Below are 20,815 nucleotides of genomic sequence, written 5' to 3' on the forward strand. Positions count from 1 at the left end.
AGCTATCATCCGTCAGCTACCCACGACTCTAACCACAACGCCAATACAGAGCGCTGGAATTCTTAACTTGGTTTCAAATTTACGTAACATGAAGACTTCAGCTGCTGTTATGGTTATATCTTATATTTAATTACAAGAAATCGTACCAAAATGACGCGTTGTCGAGAGATCGTCAACATCTGAAGCAGCCTACATTTATACGACATATTTAGTAGTTTAAAAACTATCAAATACGCCTTTTCGCACTTCTCAGAACACGATACGACTACGATAGTCGACAGACGTTCCCGAAGGTCGAAACTGGGCGTGTACACGTCATAGTTACATCACGGAGAAGTTTTACCGCGGTGAATCCAGCAACTACAGCGCTCAGAGCCGTACGAGCAAGAAAATCGATAAATGTTCCCGACGGCCGAAACTGGGTGTGTATGCGCCATAGTGACGTCACCGAGAAGTGTTACCGAGGTGAATCTAGCGTCACCCAGGTCCCAATATCTCTACGCCATCGTTGTAGCTGAAAACTCGAGAGAGTCGTTTACATCTTCGTTGTTTCACTTGTGTAAGAAGTGAACTGTTAAGTGTCAACAAGTTTCCGCGCTACGTTTTAGGCCTGATCAATTGATTTGCTGTAGAAAAGTGCATGCAAAATGAGTTGCTGTAGGCGAAGGAGACGCCGAACGCGTTCAGAAGGTTCATGTCGGGAATATTGTGGTTAGTATACAAACAGCCAATGGAAGACAATACCTATTTTAATAGTGCTAGTAAAAGCGTGCGGTTTCTCCGCAACACGATTTTAAGGTCGGATATCTTATTTAACTTGATGTTGATACCAAAATAGTGATGTGAAAATATCACGCAATCTTTTAAACAATAGTTAAATGGTGGCATTAGTAGTTCGCTGTTCATGTAGGATAATCTTTCGGAGTGAAATGAGTATTTCTGTTATTGTACTAACTGTCTTGGACAACAGAAATAACACCTGATTTTTTTAACCATTCCTTTTTATTTATGCAAATAGATCTGTTGGTGGCGACCTAAGGCCGGTAATGTGGATTTTGTGTATACACAGACCCTGTCGTGTTGCACTGTGGTGAACTAAGTGGGTAGTCCACGCCGAAGACAATGAGCTAATGGCAGAATGTTTGTTCATAGTCTGGTGCTCAGTTTCTTTTTATGTTTACTGTTCTCGTCTAATTTGTTTGCCATTAAGAGCGTTTCAGCTCATTATGGGCAAATGGTATTACTGCGTCTTATGATTATTAATATTTTAACGCAATATAGTTACCAGAAGAATACATAATTAGAAGCAATTGAAGTATTTCTATTCGTTCAGGAAAAGGTGCAAGTTTACATTTATGTTAAGGAATGTGGAATATGCTAATTTGTTGGTGTGTCAAAACAGCATCTTTACTGTTAGCCTCCAGAGTATGTGTTGGCAGTTTTTTGTGTGATTGTTGTTAAGTAGTCTTGTGTGTTATGGTAAATATGAATTTTGTTGTAAATTCATCACACTATCTTAAGCCAAATGTTAAGAACTCGGTGTTAAAAATACACTAGTATGAAATCTGATTGTGAGCAATTTTACCTGTGCTCAACTTAATCATGAGGGTCTACTTAGGAAATTTAAACATTTTTTTCAATGATTTGCTGAAGATAATGCGTTTGAAGCAGCTGCTGATACAGTGTTACTGTTGACCATAAGCGTTCTCAAACAACATGCTTATTTGCAAGCTTTCCACAGTTTTATGTCTGTGTAGATTGTGAAGACAGTAAACTATATAAGGTTGTTCATTGTGTCTCTCTGTGCAAGTACTGGGAGAAGCAGACAATATGCTTGACATGTTTGGCAGGGGTGGGGCTAATATCTGTCTGTTCTGGTGTTGATTTTCAACCCCAAACTCGTCTCAGTTTTAGCTTGTGCTCTGGCTCTTGTAGCCTTTTTTCAATTAACTTTGAATTTCAAATTTTCATCCCATCTGAGTTTGTGTTACTCATTAGGAATTTGCTGTTGTATATGCATTTAATTTTGTATCAGTTTAATGGAATAATGTAAACGACAATTGCAATGTCAGTGTAAAAGTTGGTGCATTAATTTTGTTGCATACCCACTGGGAATGTTCACCTTTTGCTGTCCTCCCTCTTCTTTCAAATGGGCTCAAAAAACTTGATATAATTGTCAAACTGGGCTCACATATTGCAAATTTTTACATATTCCTAGTTTTACATATTAGTAGTAATGGCTAAATGCACGAATTATAAACGTAAATACAACATAAGAGGGTCATTCCATGTCAAGTCACCAGGCCTTGACACCAACTATGTCAGATTTTGATGAAACTTGGTACAATTACTTTTTTTATCATCCTGAAAGCACTTGTAAAATTTTTTTGCTCTATCCCTTATAGTTTTTTTAAATAAATTTTTAAAGTTTTTAGATTTGGCGTTGTTTCAGCGGTCGGAAATCGTAACTTAAATGTGTCCTCACAACTAAAAAAATTTGTGTATTAAAGAATACTCAAGATATCAGTATGAAATTTTGGAATAAATTTGTGTATTATATCTAAATGTTAAAAAAAATTACCATAAAGATATATTAAAATCTTCCAAATGAAAAAAAAATTTACAAGTTTTTTATTTATTTTTTTAGCTAACGGATGTTTAGTTTTACAAAAACTGCAATGTCTAGAGTCTCAGACCTGATAGAAAGCTCAAATTTGTTTTAAAACACTCTTAATTGTATAGGCTATTAGATAAAAGAAAAATTGTTGGCTTTTTAACCTGTTTAATAGTTATCTAATTTTTAAAATAATATTAATTATATTTTAAAAATAAAAAGTACCAAGTCACTTACACACTGAAAATAAGTTTCTGTCTTCTTGGAATAACAATGTACGCTTGGATTTTGTTTTGTTACTCCTGTGTTTTGAAGTAAAAAATTTTTACAATGTTAAATAGTGCTTGGATAGTATTTTATTAAGTTTATTCGAACTTTCAGTAAGTACTGTCACTTAGTTTACAGAGATTCTTTTCCAATATCCTATAAAAGTAACCAGAACAGTAATCAAAATGTGAAATCAATATGTCAGATATTCAAACCTGTAGCGTAGGGTTATTTAAAAAATCTAACTATTTCCAAACAACCTACACACCTCCAAAAAAGTCACATCCGGAATCTGAATTGAGTGAGGAAGAAAAAGATTTGATCCACTTACTATCTGGAATTAATCTGTGTGAATTTAAGAATATATGTTCATACCACAGCTACTACTTTTTAAATGTTTTTGGAAAGTATCAAACAATATGTGTAGACCCACTAAAAAAACACAAAAAGCCCACCAAAAAATCGTTGAGAAGTGTAGACTTGGATCTTTCTAAACAATTACTGACAAAAAATATTAGCATAAAACCTGGGCAAAAGCTTTGCCCAACATGCCGTAACTTTTGTGAGGAAAAATTAAGAGTTGAAGTCAATGAAAGTGAAACAGATGATGAATTCATGGTTGAATTAGAATCATTGGAATCCAGAAATGAATCCCTCGTACAAACAAACATTGCTCTTGATAATTTAGGTTTAACAGCGATAAAGCTTCATGGCTTGTCAGCACAAAGTAAAGGGTCTTATTTTAAAAGGAAGGTTAGCAGTATTGAAAAGACTGCAAAAAAGGCATTAAAATATGATGCACCAAGTTCTGATGATGACGAACAGTATACAAGTGTGGTTGAGAAAGCAAAGGATTTTGATGTAATGATTTCTCTTATGAAAGAGAAGATTTCATCTGTTGGGAGGTCTAGAAAAATCCAGATTCTGACCTTGGCTCCAGATTCATGGAGTCAAAATGAAGTGATGAAAGAATTTAATGTAAGTGAGTGCATGGTGTGACAAGATAGAAAGCTAAAATCTGAAAAGGGTATTCTGGAAACTCCTGGTCCAAAATAAGATAAAACTCTTTCTGAAAATACAGTAAGACTTATAACAGATTTTTATGAAAAGGATGAAAGTTCCAGGGTGCTACCTGGAACAAAAGACAAAGTAAGTGTTCAAAAAAATGTGTACATGCAAAAAAGACTCATTTTGTGTAACGTGAGAGAACTCTATTATTCTTTCAAATGGGAGAATCCTGAGGTGGAAGTAGGCTTTTCAAAATTTTGTTTCTTGAGACCTAAATGGTGTATCCTTGCTGGTGCTGCAGGCACACACACTGTATGTGCATGCAGTATCCACCAGAATGTTAAACTATTACTGGATGCTGTGAAAATTGAATAATCTTATAAAGACCTAATTAAGATGCTTGTGTGCAACACGGAAAACCAAAACTGCATGCTACATGATTGCGACAGCTGTCCTGCAAATACTGCACTAACTGAGTACTTAACTGAAAAATGAAGTGAGTGTTATGATTTAGAAGAAGAAATTGTAATCAGTCAGTGGGTTAACACAGACAGGGCAGAAATGACCAAACAGTCTCAGTGTTGAAAACTACATTTCTTTATTGGTTAGGTCATTGGAAAAGCTCACCCCGCACTTGTTTATAGCAAAATTCCAATCAGCAGCCTTTAAAAGATTGAAAGAAGACCCACCACCCAAAACAGCAATTATTGTGATGGATTTCAGTGAAAATTATTCCTTTGTTATACAAAATTAGATCCAAAGTTACCACTGGAATAGAGGTGGTTGTACTCTACATCCAGTTGGAGTTTTTCTAAGAAATGAGGAAAACAATGTTTTTGTTTCCAACCACTGTTTTATTAATGATGACCAAGAACATGACACTGGTTTTGTTAACTTTGTACAAAAATAAATTACAAAGTGGCTGTCATTACGTCATACTGACATTGACTCAGTTCACTACTTTACAGATGGTTGTGCTGGGCAGTACAAAAATAGAAACAGTTTTAAAAATTTCACTGAAAACTTGAGAAACTTTAATTTGAAGGCCCAACACTCATGGGAAGTCAGTTTGTGATGGCCTAGGAGGAACTATTAAAAGAATTTTAAGGAAAGCCAGTCTACAGATTTCAGATGAAGAACAAATGACAGCAATCGATGTGTACAAGTTTTGTGAAAAAAATATTGAAAACATTCATTTTAACTTTATTGACAAAAAATAAGCTGATTTGCTATGGTTAAAACTAGAAAAACGTTTTTCAGCAACCCGAACCATTCCTGGAACAAAAAGTTTTCATAACTTCAAACCACTTCCAACAAACAACCTGGAAATTAGAAGGACTACAGATAGTGTAAAACCCTCCTTAGTCTTTTCTTTCCATTCTTCTTCTGATTGGGTTCGTGTTGAACCATCCATAAATAGCTATGTGGCTGCAAATTATGATGGTAACTGGTACTTTGGACTGGTAAAAACAATATTCAATGATGAAGAAGATGCAGAAATTCTATTTCTACATCCTTCAGGACCAGCTGCATCATTTTATTGGCCTGAAAGAGAAGATTCTTGCATAGTGCCTTTGGAGCACAGTCTGTGTAGTAGACGCACCTCAATCAAGCGACACTGGAAGAATGTATTACTTCAAAAAAGACTGTATCAGAAGAACTGAAAGCTCTTGGATGAAGTCGAAAAACAGTTTGAATCAGCATTAATGTTTATTAAAAAGACAAAATTACTCAAAAAATTCAATGTTTCAAGCAATCAGTTGGGTTATACATAAGTGTCGTAAGTACACTATCTTTGTACATAATTCTAATGTAATCTACTATAATTAATAAACATGTTAAAAAGCCATCATTATTTTTGTTTTATCAAGTAGCCTATATGTTTAAGAGTAAATTAAAACAAATTTGAGCATTCTATCAGGTCTGAGACTCTAGATATTGCAATTCTTATAAAACAAAACATCTGTTAAAAAAAAAGAAAAAATACATATATATTTTTTATAGAAAATATTAATATATTTTAGTAGTATCATTTTTATCTTCAAATATGTATAATAAATAAACTTGCTGCAAAAATTCATGATGTTATCTAAAAGAGTTTTTAAGATAAGCAATTTTAAAGTTTTGAATACAAATTAAAATTACCATTTCCGAAGGTTCGGAAAACGCAAAATATAAAAACTTTAAAAATTTATAAAAAAAACTATAAGAGATACAGCAAAAAAAATTTGCAGGTGTTCTCAGGATGGTATTAGAACCATTTGAGCCAAATTTCATGAAAATCTAAGGAGGTGGGTGTAAAATTTATTTTTTATTGGGTGATTTGATATGGAATGACCCGTTACAATTAAAAGTGAACTATTTCTCAGCATTAACTCAAATGCACGCATTTTTATGTGCCAATCATTAAAAAATCTATTTTTCTTAATGTTTTTGAACTTGCCTCATTTCTTAATTTATGTAACAGTTCCTCCTTTTCCCATATTAGTTCTCCATGAGTAAGGGGCTAGTGTAATTTTTAATGTGTAACTTATTTAACCCTGTGGTTATCTGGGGCTCAGACAGGCACAGGATGTCTCTTTTTGTAGCTCTCTAAATTTGCCAAACAGACGAGAAGCTCTTCTACTCAGTCCTTCAGTATTTTGATGAAACAAGCTAGCTTTACTTTTCAGTGCATTCTTAAGCATTTTGTAGGGCTCTTCTGTTACTTTTACTTCTTTCAAAACAGGGTGCCTGAATCCTGATTCTAACCTAAAAAGACTACCTCTGACACCAGTAACAATGGGAATCTTGCTTTGTGTTATGGTGCTGTCTCTCTCTCTCTCTCCCCCTCCTCCCTCTCCCCCAATGCAAGAAGCCCAGCCAACCTATCTTTTTTACTACCTTAAAAAAACCACCTCGTGTGTGTGTGTGTGTGTGTGTGTGTGTGTGTGTGTGTGTGTGTGTGTGTGTGTGTGTGTGTTTTCTCTTACTTCATGCAGGTTAATACTAATGCTATAATTACTGTCCTTGGCCAAGCTTAAAGAAAGGGAAAAAAGCTTTCATTCCACATTTGTAAATATTTGTATGCATAATTACAGCATTTTAATAATTTTATGTTATGTTTCATCCTTTCGTCTTTCCAAGGAGACCAAATTGAATAAATTTTGTCCATAAATAAGTTACAGTGGTTACAAACTTATAAACCACCTAGTCTTGTGACATAAGTTAGTGAAAATGACCCACGAAATGGCCTCCTAACTAATTTTGATCAAAAAATTCTGGAAAATTTATTTTAATTCTTTTTCATTAGAAACTTTTTCATACCAAAATTTCACAAAAATCTGTCATGAGGGCAATGTCCACGAGTTGAGGGCAACAGCTACTGGGTGATTTCACATGAAATAGGTCCCTGCTAATAGACAATTTGTTTTTGTGCTGAGGTAGATTTGTAATCGGGTTGAATTTGGGTCCACAAATGGAATGTTGTTGGGAACTTGTTAAGACACTGCCCTTGTATGACAGAGAAAACTCCTTTAAAGCCCAAAAGGAAGGTTAGAGTTTAATGTCCCATCAAGGTTGACCAAATGTGGTGCACTAAACAAACGTGTCTTGGAAGGGGAAGGAGATTGATTGTGGACTTGTTTAAGGGGCAATCGTTCCTTTTGCAAAGAAGGTTGTTATTCAATGTTGTTTTGATGTAATTGCCCCTAATATGTCAATACAAAACTTGAGAAGGCAGGTGTAGGGCAGGTTAAGTGGCAGCACCTCTTTTTTTTTTTTTTTCCCCTCAAAGGAACTATATGACATGGTTTTCAGTTATTTCCTTAAGTCATTTCAGATGGTAATCAAACTAAGCACTGTGGTGCAAATGGCCAGGCTCCACACTTGAATTCAAGAGGAACAGCAGTGCTTAAAACCTTGTCTCGAAAGCAAGCTTTCCTAAAATCACTGCAGCTGAGTGCTGTTCCCCAGAGAATGCATCCTGTTACCTAAAGCTACGACAAAAGTTTAGTTAATCTGCATAAGATAAACTTAGTGTGTAGTCAGTCTTTTGGCGTGTACTTTTTGTCCTAGCTGTTCACATTTTTAATTCCTTCTGCACCTATTACAGTCATGCCTTGAGATACTCACTATCAGGGGGGCAAGGGACAGGGCAAGAGGAAAGTGCTTTGTACACTTGCACAACATGTGTAGTGAAGTTGTAACTGAAATCATCATCAGGCTCATTTTTAGTGTGGTAACTGACTAAATGGTAGTTCAGGCTGTAGCATTGGTGCATGATAATACACCTACAAATTGCTGCAAATTCCCCCGTCATGCATATGGTATTAGCAGCTGGACTCAGCTAATTTCAGCAACTTGGGGTAGTTGCCCAGTTCACGTCCTAATCCCACAGAGCTGTTACTGTCATGACCGTGGCATTAACGACCCATTAGAAATGTTGATCTCCATCTTCCTCCATTGCCGACAGATTCGAGGATGGTTATTTTAAACATGGTCGTGGTCACTTGCATTATACCGTAACTCACTTTTCAGGCTTCCCAAGGTCTGTACATATTGTGGTCCAACTCCAATTGTACAAAATTTGAAGTCCAAGTCCTCTTTGGATATGGCAAAATATTAACTGTGTATTGTGCTTTTCAGAAAAAAAATTAGCTTTGAAGACATTCTTTGTGAAACAAATTAGTTTGCAGTGTCACATTCTCAAAGGAAACTTAGATTTTAGGTGGTAATGAATCCTTTACCTTTATTGAAACATCTACATTTTAACCTTGCAAGTCATCTGGCGATGTCAAATAGAGGATAAATCTGGTACCACTAAAATTTTGCAAGCTTCTCTGTTTCATTCATGAATGGTGCCTGGGATGAAAAACAGTCATTCAGTGTCAACATGATGTCCAGTTTTCCTCATTTTCTCATAATAATCATTTCATGAGAGGTTTGTGGAAGGAACTGATATGTTGTGTGACTCTTCTCAGTGCTCATCTCTTATAATTTTAACATATGTTGTACAACACATCTCTTCTAGCGACTGCCACTTCAGTTTTTTGAGCATCTCTGTTACACTCTTGCACTTACCAACCAATCTCATAAATTGTGCTGCCTAGTGTATGTTCACTTCTGTCCCCTCTATTAATCCTGCGTGGTTAGCATCTTTAACAGACCAGCAATGCTAAAGAATTGCGCAAATAATTGTTTTGTAAGCCACTTCATTTTTGGATGAATTACATTTCACTTAGATTATTCCACTGAATCTGTCTGTCATCTATTTTCCCTACAACACATTTTATGTGGCCAGTCCAATTTAGATTGCTCTGGATGTCTACTCCTAGGTACTTCTTGCCTGTTACTTCTTCCAGTGGATTATCACCATATTTCTGGTCAGGGATACTCTTTAGTATGTATGCTGTATTTAGTAACAGCTATAAAACACTCCCTTCGGGTACTCCTGAAGTTACTTTTGTATCTGTTAATTTGGTCCCGTTAAGAATAATGTGTCGTTCGGTGGCTAATTGGTCAAGTCCCAGACTACACATCCGAAGACTGTAGGTTTGCTCCCCAGTTAGTCCGAGAATTTTTAACTGTGACTTATGACTTCTTTAACCTCTGGTGGTGATTGTTTGTGTGAAAAAATTCTGTGTTACATAGTTCAGAATCCACGTTAAATTGTAGGTCTCACTATAACTTGCTGGGTCAGTCACTCAAAAGTTGGAGGAAGGCAACTCTCTTCAACAAGACCATACCTAGTAAAGCATTGTGCTGTGCGAAACACTCTTCAGATTGATAACTCCTTTACTTATGTAAGAATGGTAAGAATGACACGATGAGATTTATGTGCTAGGAAGTCCTGAACTTTTTACAAATGTGGTAGAATACTTTGTAAGCTCAAGTGCACACAGTTTCAGAACTTGGTTTGTGAAACCCAAATTGATTTTTTTTTTTTTTTGGGGGGGGGGGGGGGGATTTCAGCTAGATTATTGTGTGTGAGCAAATGACATGTTACATAATCATGCAATATAATGTAATGGGATGGATAAATAATCTGCTCACGAAGCAGCGGCATGAGAACACACATATGAAAGGCATTATGTATGCAAGCTTTTGGAGCCAGTGGCTCCTCCTATGGACAAGAGTTGAAAGGGAAGAAGGAAGAGCGGTGAAGGAGAAGTACTGTTGAGGTTTGGGCAAAGCGAATAGAGTTCGGAAAAGTCGCCCAGAAACCTGGGTCGGGAGACCTACCGTCTAATAAGTCTCCCCTGACCTGGGGTGCTGTGACTTCCTGAAGTCTACCCCCTTTTCTTAAACCTCACCAATCCTTTCATTTCACCCATCTTCCTTCCCCTCCTTCTGCCAGGAGGAGGAGGAGCCACTGGCTATCCAGTTACATCATGTTTTTGGAAATTGATTATTTTTGTTGATCTAATCATGCAACAAACTGATGTCAGTGACAAGTGACAGACATATAATTGTTTAGGACAATTAAGATAAACCATACTAGTTAGTTAGGAGCTCATACCGTATGCGATTGCAGTCTTTCTTGACGTATTCCACCGACGAATTCTTCTCAGGTTATCAGCAGAGTGGTGGCGTCTTGTTGCAACGTTTCTATGAGTTTCGTACCCATCATCATCGCCAGTAGGTGATGGGTACAAAACTCATTGAAACGTTGCGACAAGACGACGCCACCACTCGGCTGAAAACCCAAGAAGAATTAATCAGCTCATACCTTTAGCAAACCTTGTCTTTGTCTATATACGGCTTGCTTACAGTGTACAGTGGATAAGTGTCAGCTTTTATGGTCTTCTGTTATCATTTGCAATAGCATACACAATTTTTGATAATAATAAAAATATCACACACATTATAGCTGTCTGTTGTTGTTGTTGTTGTTTTTTTTATTTACATAATTATATCCTTGTAATATTTTTCTTTAAAACTCATTCTGAGTACTGGACTCATGTTTTCTCAGAGATGGAGACAAATTCTGCCCAAAATATCCATAAATCACTGAAGGTTACTGATTGCATAATTGATTCAAATGATATGTGGCTATTGCAGTTGGTCTTGAACAGGGTAAAGGCCTACCTGTATGTATTTCCACTATGCAACTTTGCACTTTCATATAGCCAGTGAGAGGGTAGTTTTAGATAAATCGAAAGGTGAGGTATCTTGAGCAGCAAAATCGAAATCTTTCATTGTTATTTGCACATTATTCATGATTTCATTATCCACAGCCTCAACATTTGCTTGCTACTTGTTTGGATTAGAGGTTGTTTTGTCAGTCTGATTTGTAGCTTTATTTAAGGGCTAGGTTGGGTTCAAAGGTGATGGCTCAGTTGTGAATTGAGAAAGCCTAAAATATAATAATATGACAAGTAGCTAATTGTTGGAATGAAAGTTTGTGATGTCAGACTAGTTTGTGGCATAGTGTGGTGTCTAGATTAGACTGAGAGGCCAGAGAGTGTTATATTACAAGAAACTCTACTACATGTGCTGAAAAGTTCAGGTGGTTATTCAGAAAACACAGTAATCACTGGTTTCACGTGTAACTGTTATGACATCTGTGGTTTTTTCATTGTTTAAGATGCTATCACTGTGCTGTTACACTTAAGAAGCTTTGCCACTTTTCAGTAATTGAGCTGAGATTTCACAAAGATGAGAGAAACCTGTCAGTGGTTAATTCTTTGGTGAACTGGGTACATCAGTATCCTGTCTTGTGGTACAAAGACAAGAAGTTGTATTGAACTTATTAGCTGTGAAAGATTTGGCATAAAAGTGTGTGTTTTATCTTGTCTTGAATGCGATAAAACTGTTTAGGATCGTGACTCTGGCATATTAATAGAAGAGATCCAGTAATTTAAATTATAAACTAAACAATCTGTGTCATATTGTTTTGTTTCTGTATGTGTTACTATAACCACTAAATAGGAAGCTTTAGAGCTGTCATGTCATATATGTAATGGTACAACTTAACTGACTTGAATTTTGTAGTCATTTTGTTACTGATCACATATCTGTTGTTTTTGAATTATAAGGATTAGTGGAAATAGCGTGTAGCCTGTATGCATGTGGACAGCGATTTCATTCCGTCATCATTATACAAATGGCAGAAGAAAGATGGCAAATGACTATTCAACCTGGTGTTCTTTGAATATGTCAAGTATTACACTAGCCATTTGTTATGTAGCTACGGTATCAATGTGGGAAAAAGACTGACAGGTAACTTTTTACTCACTCAAATTTGAGAAGGGAATTTGACACTATTTTTGCAGTTTTCTGTATGTGTGCTTATTTTAATGTTTAATGAAAGATTTTACATGCAACATGCTTTGAAAGCTGCATGCTCAGGGTTTTAAGGAACTTGAGTGTCTGCTAAACAGAATTGTTTTCTCATTCCATATTGCCATCACTTTTGTGCTGACTTGCATGTCTTGTATCCACAGTGATTTTTAATGACTGCTTCATTAACCTGTATCATTAATGAAGTCTGAATTGTTTTGTGGCTTTATACTTCACAATGAAATGTCACTGTGTGTTACTGAATGTATTCATTGATGTCAGGTGGTGAAAAGTAGACAACTATTACTTGCTTGAAGGTGCAAATAGCATGGTGTCTGCTCAGAAGAAATGTTTTTCTTTTTTCTGTTCATGGTAATGAATTCTTAACAAAAACACCAATGTGACAGATAATGGAACCAACAGCTAGGCATGTAAGTTGTGTATGATGTTTGGAATGACTACAGTTCAGAAGGAACAATGGTGTCCATAATTACAAAACAAGAAGAAAAATGGCAGTCATGATTTAACAACATTAAAGTTACCTTTAGCACAAAAAGGGGTGCACAATGCTGCCACAAAAATGTTTGATCACTTAACCAGTGATACAAAATGTGTGTCAGACAGCAGAGTTAAATTTTAAAACAAACTGAAAAAGTTTTTTGATAATTTCTTGTTTTCTGTTTGGAATTACTAATTCACTCCTCTAATCGTGCAGCTGGTTCATGGAACAAGAAACTAACAAGCAAACAGTCCATAAATATCACTGCTTGCCCCTCACCCAAGTGCTGTGTAAAACAGTGTAGATGTTGTTTTTATTGTGATAACTCGCTCTATATCACAGTGACTTACGGTGTTTCTATTGTACTGTACTCTTCCGTGGAAATGCCTGTAAACCCTTGATAGAGATGTAAGCATCAAAATTTTCGAAAGATTGATTGATTGTATGAGAGTTCTTCATTCATAATCTGAGAAAAATGTTTGCCATTCATCTCAGCTCGAAAAGAATGATTGATATTTTTCTCTTTTCCTCATATTAACGTCATAAAATTTAAGGAAGATATGAAGGATTTATATATTCTTTTTAGACACACCAAACTGCAGTACTTCCAATCTAAATACAAAGCCTGTAGAAAAACCTACAGGGAAGCACTTCAGAGATTATGGGGGGTTGGAACGCCGTATCCCGACAATGTTAAATTTAGTGACTTGGCTTCCCTGAATTTCAGGAACCACTGTAGCCATTGATATGAAACTTTTACAGGACATTACACTATATGTTCTGAATCTACGGCACCCAGGTTTCCGGGTTCGATTCCCGGCGGGGTCAGGGATTTTCTCTGCCTCGTGATGACTGGGTGTTGTGTGATGTCCTTAGGTTAGTTAGGTTTAAGTAGTTCTAAGTTCTAGGGGACTGATGACCATAGCTGTTAAGTCCCATAGTGCTCAGAGCCATTTGAACCATTTGAATCTACAGCACTACAATAATTGCATTTCAGACACTGCTTTTTGGAATACAATTTTTTGATTACACGGTTAAAATTTTGTGTACTTCTTTGTATGTTATTGTAAATAATTTTAATTATACATAACATTATGTTCTTAGTTTAGTTCAGTAGACTCAGGATATGTATGCTATTACTCCCTGAAAATTTGAGTACTTTATTCGAAGTGGTTTCTGAGATTTAGTGGAAAATGCAACAGAAAATGTAAATTTTCAGGAATGACTTCTAAAGTTTCAAAAGATTGTAACTCAATTAATACACTGTGATCAAAAGTATTTGGACAACCTCCAAAAACATAAGTTTTTCGTATTAGGTGCATTGTGCCGCCAGGTAATTCATATCAGCAACCTCAGTAGTCATTAGCCATCGTGAAGGAGCAGAATGGGGCGCTCTGCAGAACTCATGGGCTTCAAACGTGGTCAGGTGATTGGGTGTCACTTGTCATATGTCTGTACGTGAGTTTTTCACTCCTAAACATCCCTAGGTCCACTGTTTCCAATAAGATAGTGAAGTGGAAACGTAACAGAACACGTACAGCACAAAAGTGGACAGGCTGACCTTGTCTGTTGACTGACAGAACGCCGATAGTTGAAGATAGTCGTAATGTGTAATAGGCAGACATCTATCCAGATCATCACACAGGAATTTCAAACTGCATTAGAATCCCTGCAACTATTACGACAGTTAGGCAGGAGGTGAGAAAACTTGGAGGTCATGGTCAAGCAGCTGTTCATAAGCCACACATCATGCTGGTAAATGCCAAACGAGGCCTCACTTGGTGTAAGGAGCATAAACACTGGACGATTGAACAGTGGAAAAACGTGCAGGGTGACGAATCACAGTACACAATGTGGCGATCTGATGGCAGTGTGGCTATGGCCCATGCCTGGTGAACGTCATCTGCCAGCATGTGTAGTGCCAACAGTAAAATTTCGAGATAGTGGTGGTAGGGCGTGGTCATGTTTTTCATGGAGGGGATTTGCAGCCCTTGTTGTTTTATCTCAACACAGGCCTATAATGATGTTTTGATGTTTTAAGCACTTTCTTGCTTCTTACTCTTGAAGAGCAATTCGAGGATGGCGATTGGGTCTTTCAACACGATCGAGCACCTGTTCATAATGTACGACCTGTGGCGTATGTCAGTCATACCACCATTTATTTCAACAGCTTTGTTTGCAGCACTCTTCATTGACTCACATGCTACAGATTCTACAGCAGCTCCAATAAATCCTGCATACTTGCCGAGTTTACAAGGTGGCATATTCATCACAACACACAATGTTTGTGCTGCTTTGTGTCCTTTTGTCAACAGGTCCCAGTCCATAAAACCACCTAACATTTAATTCAAAACAATTAACTTTACACTTATCAGAATTCCAAAATGAATGAGTGTACTTAAAACTGACACAATTAATGATAGAATTCCTGGCTAGTCCATTTGATAACTCACTGTCTTCATATAAACGAACTGGCCCTCCACATATTTTACAACACACACATTCACGTAACCCTTGTTGGATGTGTAAATCTATCAGATTATAACCTAACCTACCATTTACATCACTTTTGTTTTGAGAAAACTGTGTATCACAAAATTTTATTTTAATCTTTGAAGCGCAAATGAGTGTTTTTCCGGATACTGAAGAGTTTGCCTGTATTTTAGTGTCTGTAACTTCACACGCCCCATGTTGAACACAGTGTTTCCCTTTATTTGAAAATCTATTACCGTGAAAGCCACGTTTCTTAAAAACTCTTAGTTTTGGTGTCATACTTTACTTTTTGAGAGCTTTATCAATCTATTCATCACTTTTCCTCATAAAAACATTATCACTTAAACATACAATGTGTGTTTATACTATTAAATGAAAAGATTATGCTTTTGACAGTGCTACCAATGCAAATACGTAATTTAACCTGTATAACACAGCAACCCACAGACTTCTGTATAAAATATTACCGATTTTATTAGATCTTGAAGTAATGCATGTAAAAATTTTAACGTTTTTAACCAGTGTAGATTATATTTAAAAAAATAAAATACTTCCCATGTGAGTTTATAAGTGATATATATCATTTTATTCGAAAAATTGAAAATTTTATAATGAAGTAATAATCTGAAAACGTGAATTTTTTTTCTTTCTTTCATTTTGTTCTGACTCCCCTTAAAAGCACAGAGGTATGCTGAACAAATGAGGCACTCTAGTAATGTTTCCAAAACAGTGTGGCGTATAGCAAATAAGGAAAGAGGAGCGAGCAACAGTGCAGTGTGCAAAAACATAATAAGTGACAATGGAAAAATTGCTGAGTGACACAAAGGAAGCATGAGAGAGATTCATAGGCCAGTTTAGTAAGATGAGTAAGGAGGATGTGATAAACCCACCATAGGTGCTAAATCCCAATAAGGTCAGTAATTCTCTCTTCCTAATGTTTGTTATGGAATTGGAAATCCTGAAAACCATTTCCAACTTGAAAGCAAATACATCCAGTGGCTGGGATGATATCTCAGCAAAATTTGTGAAAGAATGCAATTATGAATAAATAAAGCCACTACAACATTTAATAAACAGCTCTTTCAGTCAGGGGTCATTTCCTGACCTGTTAAAATTAGCTGAAATAAGACCAATGCATAAAAAAGGAATGACTACAGATACACAATATTATAGGCCTATTTCATTGACATCAGTACTTAGTAAGCTGTTAAGGCTACTTCTTGATCAACTTGAATCACTTTTCTGTAAGTACAATCTATTAAAAAAAACTGTCGGCATGGTTTCTGGAAAGCCCGGTCTACAAATAACAGCTGTAGCTACATTTTTGCAAGAGGTATTGAGTAAACTTGATGGGAACAAAGTTATTGCCACCTTTTTAGACCTATCCAAGGCTTTTGACTCTGTAAACCATTCTGTTCTTCTACATAAATTAGGAACCTATGGAGTCAGAAGAGTTGCATTAGATTTAAGATCCTATCTTGCTGACAGTAGCAACGTGTAAAGCTGTATTGTACAACTGGGAGACATACACAAACAGTAAAATCATCTTATAAAATTCTTAACTGTGGAGTGCCTCAGAGAAGCATTATCGGGCCTTTTTTGTTTATTGTGTACATCAATGATATAATAAATCCACAAAATTGAAACCTAGTATATTGTGCTGATGATACCTCCTTCATAAGTTGGGGTCCTACAGAAACAGTTACCAGTGCAAAATAATGCAGAGAACATTAGCTGTCTCACAGAAATCTCGCCAAAAATAAATTGGCACTAAATAAGGGCAAGACAATTCTGATGGAGTTTCTTCTAAATTATAAAGACAATCACTTACTGCATTTTTATATTTTCTCCTTTCATCAATTAAATTCAATATTTCTTCTGTTACCCAAGGATTTCTACTAGCCCTTGTCTTTTTACCTACTTGATCCTCTGCTGCCTTCACTACTTCATCCCTCAAAGCTACCCATTCTTCTTCTACTGTATTTATTTCCCCCATTCCTGTCAATTGCTCTCTTATGCTCTCCCTGAATCTCTGTACAACCTCTGGTTCTTTTAGTTTATCCAGGTCCCATCTCCTTAAATTCCCACCTTTTTGCAGTTTCTTCAGTTTTAATCTACAGGTCATAACCAATAGATTGTGGTCAGAGTCCACATCTGCCCCTGGAAATGTCTTACAATTTAAAACCTGGTTCCTAAATCTCTGTCTTACCATTATATAATCTATCTGATACCTTTTAGTATCTCCAGGGTTCTTCCATGTATACAACCTTCTTTCATGATTCTTAAACCAAGTGTTAGTTATGATTATGTTGTGCTCTGTGCAAAATTCTACCAGGCGGCTTCCTCTTTCATTTCTGTCCCCCAATCCATATTCACCTACTATGTTTCCTTCTCTCCCTTTTCCTACACTCGAATTCCAGTCACCCATGACTATTAAATTTTCGTCTCCCTTCACAATCTGAATAATTTCTTTTATTTCATCATACATTTCTTCAATTTCTTCGTCATCTGCAGAGCTAGTTGGCATATAAACTTGTACTACTGTAGTAGGTGTGGGCTTCGTATCTATCTTGGCCACAATAATGCGTTCACTATGCTGTTTGTAGTAGCTTACCCGCATTCCTATTTTCCTATTCATTATTAAACCTACTCCTGCATTACCCCTATTTGATTTTGTGTTTATAACCCTGTAGTCACCTGACCAGAAGTCTTGTTCCTCCTGCCACCGAACTTCACTAATTCCCACTATATCTAACTTCAACCTATCCATTTCCCTTTTTAAATTTTCTAACCTACCTGCCCGATTAAGGGATCTGACATTCCACGCTCCGATCCGTAGAACGCCAGTTTTCTTTCTCCTGATAACGACATCCTCTTGAGTAGTCCCCGCCCGGAGATCCGAATGGGGGACTATTTTACCTCCGGAATATTTTACCCAAGAGGACGCCATCATCATTTAATCATACAGTAAAGCTGCATGCCCTCAGGAAAAATTACGCCTGTAGTTTCCCCTTGCTTTCAGCCGTTCGCAGTACCAGCACAGCAAGGCCGTTTTGGTTATTGTTACAAGGCCAGATCAGTCAATCATCCAGACTGTTGCCCTTGCAACTACTGAAAAGGCTGCTGCCCCTCTTCAGGAACCACACGTTTGTCTGGCCTCTCAACAGATACCCCTCCGTTGTGGTTGCACCTACGGTACGGCTATCTGTATTCTGTATCGCTGAGGCACGCAAGCCTCCCCACCAACGGCAAGGTCCATGGTTCATAGGGGGGGGGGGGGGGGGCGCGGCATATAGACAGAAATAAGTGAAAAATTGATTTTGGGCTTTTGGAAGTACTGTTGGTAATAAGCATGAAAACTAGGGAGTAGAAAATGCAAAACTGTCACTAGAGATGCAAGTTATTCAGTACCCCAGTCAGAAAAACTATCTAAGATTAAAACAGATATCATGATGTTATATAGTGTTTATCTCCTGCACCTCTCCTGTGCTTTTTGTTTACTAGTTTCTCTTAATTTGGTTTAATGTTGAAATAAAGTTTGAGGAACTATTTGATATATTCGTAAATGCTATTCACTTCTTGGTTTGTTTGGTCCTACTACAATTACTATTCCCTGTAAATGGTCCGTCTTTAAGTCAAAATAGATAGTGCAAAGTGGTTGTGGCTCATTTGAACAATTTTATTATTTTGCACATGCTGTTCTCATGTTCTCAAATACTTGATAAAAATTATCTTGAGTGCCACAGATTTTGGACCATATGGTGCATTACAACTTTCTTTGTGAATCTAATAAGGATGTTAATAGAGGATGAGTGCTTGAAAACTTGTCTTGGGTGACAATATCCATTCCGTTTTGCTATTATGTTGTGTCATTGCCTGCTGACTGCCTATGTTAAATGAAGTGGCCATAATCCTTGGAACAGTGTGTTTTATATATATATATATAATAGAAGGAAACATTCCACGTGGGAAAAATTATATATAAAAACAAAGATGAGGTGACTTACCGAACGAAAGCGCTGGCAGGTCGATAGACACACAAAGATACACACAAAATTCAAGCTTTCGCAACAAACTGTTGCCTCATCAGGAAAGAGGGAAGGAGAGGGGAAGACGAAAGGAAGTGGGTTTTAAGGGAGAGGGTAAGGAGTCATTCCAATCCCGGGAGCGGAAAGACTTACCTTAGGGGGAAAAAAGGACGGGTATACACTCGCGCGCGCGCGCGCGCACACACACACACACATATCCATCCACACATATACAGACACAAGCAGACATATTTAAAGACAAAGAGTTTGGGCAGAGATGTCAGTCGAGGCGGAAGTGCAGAGGCAAAGATGATGTTGAATGACAGGTGAGGTATGAGCGACGGCAACTTGAAATTAGCGGAGATTGAGGCCTGGTGGGTAATGGGAAGAGAGGATATATTGAAGAGCAAGTTCCCATCTCCGGAGTTCGGATAGGTTGGTGTTGGTGGGAAGTATCCAGATAACCCGGATGGTGTAACACTGCGCCAAGATGTGCTGGCTGTGCACCAAAGCATGTTTAGCCACAGGGTGATCCTCATTCCCAACAAACACTGTCTGCCTGTGTCCATTCATGCGAATGGACAGTTTGTTGCTGGTCATTCCCACATAGAATGCATCACAGTGTAGGCAGGTCAGTTGGTAAATCACGTGGGTGCTTTCACATGTGGCTCTGCCTTTGATCGTGTACACCTTCCGGGTTACAGGACTGGAGTAGGTGGTGGTGGGAGGGGGTGCATGGGACAGGTTTTACACCGGGGGCAGTTACAAGGATAGGAGCCAGAGGATAGGGAAGGTGGTTTGGGGATTTCATAGGGATGAACTAACAGGTTACGAAGGTTAGGTGGACAGCGGAAAGACACTCTTGGTGGAGTGGGGAGGATTTCATGAAGGATGGATCTCATTTCAGGGCAGGATTTGAGGAAGTCGTATCCCTGCTGGAGAGCCACATTCAGAGTCTGGTCCAGTCCCGGTAAGTATCCTGTCACAAGTGGGGCACTTTTGTGGTTCTTCTGTGGGGGATTCTGGGTTTGAGGGGATGAGGAAGTGGCTCTGGTTATTTGCTTCTGTACCAGGTCGGGAGGGTAGTTGCGGGATGCGAAAGCTGTTGTCAGGTTGTTGGTGTTCAGGGATTCCGGACTGGAGCAGATTCGTTTGCCACGAAGACCTAGGCTGTAGGGAAGGGACCGTTTGATGTGGAATGGGTGGCAGCTGTCATAATGGAGGTACTGTTGCTTGTTGGTGGGTTTGATGTGGACGGACGTGTGAAGCTGACCATTGGACAGGTGGAGGTCAACGTCAAGGAAAGTGGCATGGGATTTGGAGTAGGACCAGGTGAATCTGATGGAACCAAAGGAGTTGAGGTTGGAGAGGAAATTCTGGAGTTCTTCTTCACTGTGAGTCCAGATCATGAAGATGTCATCAATAAATCTGTACCAAACTTTGGGTTGGCCGGCCTGGGTAACCAAGAAGGCTTCCTCTAAGCGACCCATGAATAGGTTTGCGTACGAGGGGTCCATCCTAGTACCCATGGCTGTTCCCTTTAATTGTTGGTATGTCTGGCCTTCAAAAGTTAAGAAGTTGTGGGTCAGGATGAAGTTGGCTAAGGTGATGAGGAAAGAGATTTTAGGTAGGGTGGCAAGTGAT

The 20,815-nt window shown here is 37.7% G+C and overlaps 1 protein-coding gene across 1 annotated transcript in view; it reads left to right on the forward strand.

Annotated features, from left to right (window-relative positions):
* Positions 1-313: 313 nt before the first annotated feature.
* Positions 314-20,815, forward strand: part of LOC124721631 (transmembrane protein 183-like) — a 150,144-nt gene continuing 129,642 nt past the window's right edge. Inside the window, exon 1 of the mRNA XM_047246691.1 lies at positions 314-711. Coding sequence (XP_047102647.1) covers positions 648-711 — 64 coding nt within the window. The 5' untranslated portion in view covers positions 314-647. The remainder of the gene's footprint in view (positions 712-20,815) is intronic.

This window comes from Schistocerca piceifrons, chromosome X (assembly GCF_021461385.2).
Source record: "Schistocerca piceifrons isolate TAMUIC-IGC-003096 chromosome X, iqSchPice1.1, whole genome shotgun sequence".
Taxonomy (NCBI): Eukaryota; Metazoa; Arthropoda; class Insecta; order Orthoptera; family Acrididae; genus Schistocerca; species Schistocerca piceifrons.